Source organism: Vitis vinifera, chromosome 14, assembly GCF_030704535.1.
Source record: "Vitis vinifera cultivar Pinot Noir 40024 chromosome 14, ASM3070453v1".
In the NCBI taxonomy this organism is placed as follows: Eukaryota; Viridiplantae; Streptophyta; class Magnoliopsida; order Vitales; family Vitaceae; genus Vitis; species Vitis vinifera.
Window position 1 is genome coordinate 13,110,562 of NC_081818.1, and position 10,814 is coordinate 13,121,375.

Consider the following 10,814-nt stretch of genomic DNA (forward strand, 5'->3'; position numbering starts at 1 on the left):
CATGGGTTATGCGAATTTTGAAGGTGTTATGCGAAAATTTCGCATAACCTGGAGCAATTGGCTTCCAAAGGCCATATCTTCCTCATTTCAACTCCAAATCGTGCACGGTTTGAAGCGTTGGATTCTTGACTTCCAGAGCTTTGAAATGGTATATAGTATGTAAAAAATGGACTTCGGGAAGTGCTCCAAAAGTGCGAAAGAAGACTGCAGCTGCTGTCCTCTATTTTCCTCTTTGCTTCACTTTGCATACTTTGAACGACTTTGGCAAAGGGCTATGTAGCTCCAAAGCTTGGTTCTTCATGAATTTGAGCTTCCAAAAGCTTTGCCATAACTTGTCCAAGTAGCTCCTCCATCATTTGGCATGCTTGAATTGATTCATAAGCTGATAAAAACATGTAAACTTGCCACAAAATGGTTAAAACCAATTACTAAGGACCTTAATGAATTAATTGGGTTAAATGAATATGATTACTACTCAAAGGTGCTTAAAACCATTATAATTAGGTCTACAAAATAGCACTTTTTGGTAGTAATCAACCGCGGATCGCGATCACTGATAATATACTTAGGCAACCCCCAATACTTGACCATGTGCTTTAAAAATAACCTTGTTGTCTCCTCTGCAGTGCAGTCAGTAGGGACTGCTATGAAGGTTGCGTATTTAGAGAACCTGTCCACCACTACTATGATAGAGTTGTTGTCCTCTGACTTGGGCAGCCCGATGATGAAGTCCATGGTGACGTTGTCCCATGGGCATTCTGCTATTGATAGTGGCTCCAACAGGCCTCTAGGTTGTTGTTGTTCCACCTTGTCTTGTTGACACACAAGACAAGTCCTCACATAGGCCTCAACCTCATCCTGTATTTGAGGCCAGTAGTAAGCCGACTTGAGTAGTACCCTCATGCGTCATTGCCCTGGGTGCCCAGACCACTTGGTGTCATGACACTCCTTGTTCAGATTTCGCCTTATGTTTTCCCACTTAGGCACATAGAGTCGTCTCCCCTTAGTGTAGAATAGGTCGTCATCCACCCAAAACAGCTTAGTCTTCCCTTCATGAGCCAAGACGATGAAGCTCTTGGCCATTAAATCATGTTGCAGTCCCTCCCTTAGAAGATCCATTATGTCTCTTTGGGCCTGACTCGTCATGAATGTTAATTCCGTTTTACGGCTTAGGGCGTCGACCAGATGATTAGCGCTTCCTGGCTTATACTCCAACGTATAGTCGAACTCGGCCAAGAAGTCTTACCACCTAGCTTACTTAGGGCTTAGCTTTTTTTGTGTTTGGAAGTAGCTAGTAGCAATGTTATCGGTCTTCACTATGAAGTGAGACCCTAGAAGATAGTGCCTCCAGGTGTGTAAGCAATGGATGATGGCAGTCATTTACTTCTCTTGCACTGTGTAGCGCCTCTCCGTGTCATTTAGCTTTCGACTCTCGAAGGCGATCAGATGCCTTTCTTGCATAAGGACTCCCCCTATAGCGAAGTCTAAGGCATTTGTGTGTACCTCAAAAACCTTGGTGTGGTCGGGTAGTGCCAACACTGGCTCCTCAGTCACAGCCTTTTTCAGATCCTTAAAGGCTCGATGGCACTTTTTGTCCCATTCCCATGCATTGTTCTTCTTAAGAAGATCAATGAGCGGAGTTACCCTTGCTGAATAACCCTTGATGAATCACTAGTAGTAATTAACTAAACCAAGGAAAGTTTGAGTTGAGGTACCTTGGTTGGTGGTTCTTATTCCTGTCATCCATCATCAGCTTGCCATCTTTGATGCGATGCCCTAGGAAGTTCACTTCTTCCTTAGCAAATGAACATTTCTCCTTCTTCACATATAGCTCGTTCTGCCTTAAGATTTTGAAGACTTTCTTTAGATGCTCTACGTGCTCCTTTAGGGTGTTACTGTCGATGACTATGTCATCTAGGTACACCACCACAAACTTGTCCAAGTAGGGGTGGAAGATCTTGTTTATTAAGGCGTAGAACGTTGTTGGGGCGTTGGTGAGACCGAAGGGCATCACTAAGAATTCATATGAGTCGTACCTGGTCACACATGTAGTCTTCGGCTCGTCCTCCTCCGCAATCCTGACTTGATAGTATCTTGACCTCAAGTCTAGCTTCGTGAAATATCTCGTCATACCAAGTTGATCGAACAAGTCGGCGATGAGTGGAATAGAGTACTTGTTCTTTACCATCACCTTATTGAGTGCCCGGTAGTAGATACACATCCGTAGGGACCCATCGTACTTCTTCTGGAATAGGACCGGCGCGCCATAGGGAGCCTTGGATGGTTGGATGAACCCCACGTCTAACAACTCCTTAAGTTGTCTCCTTAGCTCCTCCAGCTTGGGCGGTGTCATCCGGTATAGCCCCATAGCAGGGGGCTTTGCTCCCGACTCTAGCTCAATCTTATGGTTTCCTCTCTCCTAGGAGGAAGCCTTTTGGGCAACTATGGCGGCATGATGTCCTTGAACTCATCAAGGACACCTTCAATTTCTTTAGGCATGGGTTCTCCCGACCCATCATCCCTCTCCTCCTTAAGGGTGGCGAGGTAGGTCACCTCCTTCCTTTTTAACCCTTTCTTAACTTGTAAAGCTGATAACATAGGGGTCTTGGGCGTACCTTCGGTGACCGTAGGGACCATGCATGGCTTTTCCTCCTCTAGGATGGCCATTGAGCATAGGAAAGGTAGTGACACGGCCTTGACCTTCTATAGGAAGTCCATCCCTAGCACCATCTTGAAGTCATCCATGGGTGTCACTGTGAAGTCGACTTTTCCTTCTCATGCATCGATGTGCATAGTCACCCCACGAGCTACTCCGTGTAATGGCTTGACCGTTGAATTGACTGCCTTGAGCCATCCTCCTTCCTTGGATGCTTGGAGCTCTAGTCTCTTTGCCTCCACCTCTGAGACAAAGTTGTGAGTGGCACCAGTGTCCACCAGGGCCTTGGTGGCCTTCCCATTCACAAGGGCCTCTACATACATTAGCCCTTTGCTTTGAGGTGTCTTAGGTATCGGCTTGGCCTTCAGGGAGTTTAGGAGTTGCAACGATCCCACCTGAGCATCGCCCTCGTTCTTCTTTTCCTCAATCATAGCATTTAAGGCTTTCCTCTTGGAGCAGTCTCGTGCCCAATGTGGACCATCACATAGAAAGCAATTGGTCCTAGGCGTGAACTCCTTCCGCTTATCCTTGCCTTTGTCTCCCTTGCCACTAGGGTCTTTGCTTGATCCTTCCTTAAAAGTATAGCCTTGTGATCCCTTGTCTCCCCCACCTTTGGCATGGTTACCCTTAGACTATGGCTTGGGTTTGGAGGAGTCTCCCCTTCTATAATCCACCAAGGACTCTGCTACCGCCATGGTCGTGGCTAAGTCTTGGACACCACATCTCCTCAACTCTTGCTCGGCCCAGTTTTGCAAGTTGTCCATGAAATTGAATAATAGCTCCTCCTTAGACATGTTAGGTATCTCGAGCATAAGCGTAGAGAACTCTTTGATGTACTCACGGATCGAGCCCGTGTGCTTGAGACGCTTCATGCTCTTCCTGGCTAGGTAAGCCACGTCTTCAGGGTAGAATTGCCTTTTGATTTCGCGCTTAAAGGCATCCCATGTGTCTATGGTGCACGTTCCTTTTTCTATGTCGGCAAACTGTCAACACCACCATAGAGTAGCATTATCAGTGAGGTAAGGGTCGCGGTGCGTACTTTAGTAGCTTCATCCGTTAGTGCGATGGCCTCCAAGTAGAGTTCCATGTGCCACAAGAAGTTATCTAGCTCCTTAGCATCCCTCTTGCCACTGAACGTTTGTGGCTTGGGCACCTCCACCCTTGGTGCCTCATGAGTGGCCATGACTCGTGCTGACACGGCAATCTTGTAGATGGCCAACTCTTGTCGAATCTTCTGGTCTCGGGCCTCCATGCGTGCAGCCAAGGCCTTCTTCCTTGACTCCACACTAGCGAACATGCTCATGACCTTGTCTTGGAAGGACATGAATTCCTCATGTGACACCGGTTGAACTTGCAAGACTAGCATCCCCTCGCGAAGGTCTTGGATCTACTCCTTTAGATCCTCTAAGCCCTTCTCCATGCCTTGCTCGATCAAGTCCACCCCTTCGTGGGTGTCTGCCATGGCTAGCTCAACCTTGGCTAGTCTTACCTCCATGTTAGTTAGGGCATCACGAGATTTATCCTTCCTGCCCCTGCCTCGGGCAGTATGTTCAAGCTCCTTACCACGGGTTTGCTCGCTAGTCTCCTCCACATTAGAGCCCGACATGCTTCCCTTATGCCCGCTTCGTAGCCGCGCTCTGATACAACTTGTCACGGACTTAGTCGTTTCCTAAGCTCGTGCGGCACTTAGACAAGTCAAGACGCTTGATCTTGCTAAGTCAGCCTTACCCTAATACTTAGCTTGCTAGGCTAAGATGCTCATGACTCGAAAGCTTGAGAAGGCATAGTAGGTAACTTCTTAAAGAATGGAAGCTCTTATTACTCAAGGAAACCTTTACAAGTGCTTGGAAGCTCACTTGCTTGGTGCCTTGGCCAAATGAGGCCCTTACCTATTTATAGGCACCAATGGAACTCTCTGGAACCTTGGAGGGTTCCTTACAATTCATGAATGTTCTGGAATGTCCTACACCATTCTATGTACAAGCCTATATACAAGAGACTTCTAGGTTTCTCTAGAAAGCTTTGGACCCTTCTCATGCCTTCTACCATAGTGTAGAGTCATGTGGACTTCTCTAGGCATTTCTAGAACCTTCCACACTCTTCCCACTAATGGCTAAGTGTGGATGCCTCCAAGGGTCTTTAGAAGCTTCCCACCTCCTATATAAGCCATGGGGAGGACATTTGAAGCATCCTGTGACACTAGGGTGCCTAAGTGGGCCTAAGGTGGTGCCTAATAGGCCAAGTGTATCTAAGTGAAGCCTAGTCTAAATTAGGGTTGCCAAGTGTCACAATAAGGGGTCAGATAATCCCTCAACCAAAGTCTCTGATGTGACTTAAAAAAAGGTAAGTTGTACTAGTAGTAATGGACCATCAGGAAACTACTGTGGAGCATTGGAAATGAACTTAAAGACATGTGCTAAAAGGACAAAATTGAGGGTCTACAATAAGAGAAGGCTTAAGCAATGTTAACACAAAGGGAACTTTGATGGAAAGGAAGACTTCTTACATGTTCATTTCTTTACTCTTATTGAAGAATCTAAATTACTTTGGTTTGTACTCGATGAATAGGTGAAGAAAGACTTGGTCTTCATCTCCTTGCCCTTTGGTATTTACAACCTTTACTTGTGTCTTTTTTAGGAAACTTCCTTGTTTGAATTTTATCCTTTTTTTCAATTGTCAAAGTAGGATAGTAGCCTTTGAACTTAGTGCTTGTGATTCTATTAGCTTTTTTCATGAGTCAAATTTGGATGCTAATGCATTTCTTTTAGGTAGCAATTTCTACATGTTTTCAAGGTAAGGTTTTTTGGGGTACTCTTGTTTAGCTTAGGTAAGGTTGAGGTTTTTGCCCCTTCAAAATGACACCAAGGCTTAGAGGGCTTAAAATAATAATTATTATAATAAATCATTAGTGTTAGCCCTTTAATAAGCATAAAAATGGGAATGATAACTCATAAGGATATAATTGAATGAATCATCCAAATCTTAAGATGATTGGCTTGATGATTTATTATTAGGAAAATATGGCTTTAAAGTTTGCAGGGTATAGCCTTCTATTGCAACATGATCATGACTCAACTATATCAATCATGACTTGGTTATAACTTAATCATGTTGACCATGACTTAACCACGAGTCTTTTGTATCCAATGTTTATAGAATCATACCAATTATTGAATTGTAAAGAGCTACTAGGTCACAATTTAATAGTCAGATCGATGGTTGAACCATAATCTAATTGTGATATCTACATAATATCATAAATAGATAATTTACACGTACTAAAATTAAAAATAATTATAAAAGTTAAAATTATATATAAACAACCAAAAAAATCTTCATTATTTCATCCCTTTATATTTAAAATTACCATGAATTCATCCAAGAGTAAAATAAAATTTTATTATATATTTTATTTACATTTCATTAATTTTATATTTTATCATTTGTTATTTGTAATTCATTATTTTATATTTTATGGATATCTTAAGCAATGACAAAGCCAAGGAGTGCATAAGTGGGGCAAATACCTCCCTAGAGGTTTTGCTAAAAATATAATAGGTATTGGAAATTCAACCCACAACCTTAAGTTTTGTAGAAATTAGCTACCTTATCACCAAACTATATTAGAAGTTTGATGCTATTCTACCCCCTAAAATAAGTTCCATGTAATGCTCACTTGAACCACTTCCCTAGCTTTGCCCCTATCTTAAGCATTTAGTATATTTATTTCACATATTATATAACTAAAGAGAGGCTTGGCTTGGTGTAACCCTAGCTTCCACTTTTGGCGGTTGCTCAATTTCAAGCTGCCAAGCCCACGTCAACATATATTTCTCTACTTTCAAGCAAAAAAGACAATCCCCTAATTCCTCTTTAACCGGTCGCTTCATCTGAGTAGTCTAAGTCCATGGTTGGCAAAAGGAAGTCAAACTGAATTGAGGTCTATGGGAAGGTCCAACAAAAGTAAGTGTACACTAATGCTAGTAATGGATAAGGATACTAATGAGATGCCTAATCTCAAAGTGATGTTAGCTTATTGACCCAATTGTCCATACTTTGGCATGAGATTTGGGTACTCAATCGTAATTTTCGATATTCTATAACATCTTTTAAAACAATTATTTGCAAAAAGATGATGGTCGAAAAAATATTCTAACATTTAAAGTAATTGAAAAAATATTTTTAAATTTAGAAATCATCTTTTAAAAAATACGGACTTTAATATATTGACATTGTCTTTTTTAGAAAACAATTTTAGTGTAAATTTTAAATTTATTTTTAAAAATAACAACTTTAAAATTATCTCTTCAAAAATAGCTTTAACATTGGTGTCCAAAAGGCAAATATACACCTTCACCCCCACTCGCCCATGCCAAGCAAAGCAAAACTGACGGCGTAGATAAGCAACTTCCGCTCACAGTCGGATTCCAGGTTGAATCGTAAATACCTCAACGGACAAGGGCATCTGCGTAAAAAGAAGCCCATGAGCGCGTAAAGGCTCTGCAACAAACATTTGAAATCTCCAACAAACCATCGGAGAAACCATAACCTCTTTCTCTCTATCTCCCTCTTCCTCCTCTCTCTCTCTCTCTCTCTCTCTCTCTCTCTTTGTGTATGAGAAGGTTTCAAGAAGCAAAGTCTTGGAAACGAAGGCAGAAGAAGTACAAGCTTATGCTTTGAGAGCCATGTCGATACCGATTCTCGAAGCCTGCAAGAAGAGAAAGAGACGGCCAAAGCTCTTCGGGTTTCACACCTTTGCCGATCCTGGTTGCCCCATCAATCCCACAAGCCATTTTTGCGATAACATTCGAATATTTCTTCGAGAATGCGCTGAGCTCGAAGACTACAATGTTGATGGAATGCCCACTTGGTGTACGCTTCTTGTGAATGAGAACAGAGGCTTTGTGGTTCCTGTATATACCATTGAAGAGAGCGTCAAATACGCTGCGAAGCCTTTCTGCGATCACTGTAGATGCACAGGTGAGGGTTGAAATCGAGATTTTTATTTTTAATCCTTTTGAATTGGTTTTTATTTGAGGTTCTGGGGTTTAGTGTTTTGGGGGGATTTTGATTTGGGGTTCTTGGGTGGTTTTAGGTTGGAGTAATCACTTTGTTTCGAAGAGAAGATATCATATTATAATTCCTATTGATGACGAGTGGAATAAGCCATTGGATGATGGTGTTTTTGATCTCCAAACCCACTTGCTGCATGGTATGATTCACTGTAATGGGTTTGGTCACCTGCTTTGCATCAACGGGATTGAAGGGGGTTCAGGGTATCTCTGCGGCAGAGAGATCATGGATCTCTGGGATCGAATTTGCACAATCCTTCGAACCCGGTGAGTAATGGGAAATTGAGAATTTGAATTTCAGGGTTTTTTTTTTTTTTTTTTCATTCTCTTTTGTGAATTTGAGTTTCTGGGCTTTTTTATTCATTAATTTTCTTATGCAGCAAAATTACAGTGGAGGATTCCTCGAAGAAGCGATTCATGGATCTTCGGTTGCTACATGGAGTTGCATATGGGCATCCCTGGTTTGGTAGATGGGGGTACAGGTTCTGTCATGGAAGTTTTGGCGTTAAGGAACCTAATTACGAAAGAGCAATTGAAATTCTCAGCTCACTGGAACTAGATCAGATCATCGAAGATTTTGGTTGCACAGACAGATGCATGAAAATCAGACAAATTTTTCGATTCTACCGAGATTTGAGTGAGACCCAGTTGATCACACTCAAAGATATCCTCAGGATCATGCTTACTCTCAAATCCCGAGCTCCTGTCCAGAAGAAAATGAACATAGTGCCTGATCTTCCTGCTTCTTCTACTTTGAAACCTTCCACCAGAAGATCCCTACAAAATAGGCCTCCTCTAAAGGATAAAACGATGAAGTTTAAGAAATTCAGTACATTAATCACTAATATGGACAGCCGATGGCCGGCAAGAAGATTAGAATATGCCGCAGATGTGATTGTTAATGCATTGAGGGAAAAGAGAGCAAGCGAGTGTACCCATGATGGAATGACTAGGCAGGAAGTGCGAGACGCAGCTAGAATGCACATTGGTGACACTGGTTTGCTAGATTATGTGCTCAAATCAATGAATAATGTGATAGTTGGAAATCATGTTGTCTGTCGTGCTGTTAACCCAGCCACTCGGGTTTTAGAATACACACTTAAGGAACTTGGTAAAGGCACTCTAGTCAGTGAATTGGAATCAGAAATGCTTCCCAAGCCATTTCCAGAGCAATCTATAGTACCTGGTGCTGATGTATACAACGATGTGATTTATTTGTATAGGAATGTGCTATTGAATTACCCTGACTCGGAATTGGTTGAATTAGCAACTAGGGCGGTTCTGGACAGCAAGCACTTTGTAAAGGAGTGGCCTTTTAGTGATGAAGACGATCAGCTACTGAGGTTCGTATGCCATATGATGCCAAGTTTGAGTGAGCTAGAAATTTTTACAAGGGAGTTGCCTCCTGGAGAGTTTATTGTGGTTCCACCATATGCTACAGTTGGTGAGCTGAAGGAAACAGTTGAGAGGACATTGAGGGATACTTACTGTATTATGGAGCAGGTGGTGGTGACTGAGATTGAAGACATGGAGGGAATGACAGATGAGGAAGTGCTTTTTGGCACGATTGAGTCAGGTTCTGAAGTTTGGATGAGAGGGACTGGGATGGATTTGGAAGCTGAATTGAAGTATGAAGGTGGGTCTGATAATTGGAGAGTGAGTTGTGAATGTGGGGCTTTAGATGATGATGGGGAGAGGATGGTGGCTTGTGACATTTGTGAGGTCTGGCAGCACACTGTCTGCAGTGGCATTGATGATTCTGAGACTGTGCCACCCCTGTTTGTTTGCCCCAAATGCTGTGCCTTGCTTGTGCCTGCAAGAAGCGAGTCTTCTGATTGCGGACGCGTGCAGTTGGCTCCAGTTTATCAGTTTGGGATGGAGTTACTGTACTAAAGCATGCTGTTTCAGGTTCAAGATGGCAGCTCAATGCCTGCTATGAGGACCAACACGAGCTACAGAAGTTGATTACCATTGGAGTGGTATTATCAAATTCCTCTGACGATTTTGGCTTTTTTATTTGTTGTTGTGATAACACTGACTGTGAGAGGTAAATTTCAAATACACCTTCTATTCTTTGTAAACTGAAAATAGATTCAATAAAGAATTCTTTCACATTGATTCATTTCGAACCACTGTATTCAGGCAATCATCAATAAAGCCAATTCCTCTATAAAATCAATGTGTCTTATGAGCAGCACCACCATGGTCTGGTTTCAGAAACAGGTCAACTTACTGGGTTCTGCCACAATAATTTGAAATTCTAACAGCTTGTATCATAAATCTCTAATTTGGTAGCTTCCAATTCCACTACCTATTTTCCAAACTCATCTGGGGATTGTTTCTAAGAACTCATCTCTGCACAGAAGTTGAACTGCAATTGCAGTTGCCTTGGACATATTGGTTGCAGTTAACAGTTTTCAGATCTTATTTGAATACTGCAGTCATCACAGCTGACATCAGTGTTATTTTCTATACCTGCTGTTGTATATAGAGAGGTTTCAGATATAACATTTGGAGGAGGCTTTTAAAAGGTATTCCATTGCAATCTCAGGAGTCAGGACATGTCCCCAGGCTTCAATAATGTCTTCCCTTTGTCTTCAGTGGCTACCCAATGCTTAGCATCAAATGCAGAAGGTGAGTTAAGAACCATTTTGCAGCTCAGTGTACTTGGCGAATAAGTAAATTTTAAGGCAAATCATTCTTATGTCAGCATTCTTCTTTGAAACCAAGGATGTACTTGGAAAAAATTCATTCACTCAGTTTCCCTTCTCCCCCAAAGGACTGTCTTAGCTGAGACCTTATGCCTGGTTTTCTTTTCCTTTGTTGGCTTCTCTTTTGACTTATGTTCATTATGGGGCAGAAGTAAAGAGAGGCAAATTTTTGGTGGTTGAGTAGATTCATTACTGAGTGAGGATCTGAGGTGGCTGGCTTTATCACACTCATGTAGAGATCTCAGACCAACAGCCCTCAGGGGACCTTGAAAATTTTCCATGAAAATTTTCTACTTCAGCTCCTGCTTCAGTTCCATCACGTACACAATCCTGTATACACCCTTACAAACTAGTTGTTCTCTTGGGAAATAACAT

General features: G+C 42.2%; 1 protein-coding gene across 1 annotated transcript; it reads left to right on the forward strand.

The window, feature by feature from the left end:
* The first annotated feature begins 7,162 nt into the window (after positions 1–7,162).
* LOC100248053 (PHD finger protein MALE MEIOCYTE DEATH 1) lies at positions 7,163–9,853 on the forward strand. The gene is made up of 3 exons (XM_002263169.5): positions 7,163–7,636; positions 7,752–7,995; positions 8,109–9,853. The coding sequence occupies exons 1-3, from the start codon at positions 7,342–7,344 to the stop codon at positions 9,619–9,621; spliced, it is 2,052 nt and encodes a 683-aa protein (XP_002263205.1). The 5' UTR covers positions 7,163–7,341; the 3' UTR covers positions 9,622–9,853.
* Positions 9,854–10,814: the final 961 nt, after the last annotated feature.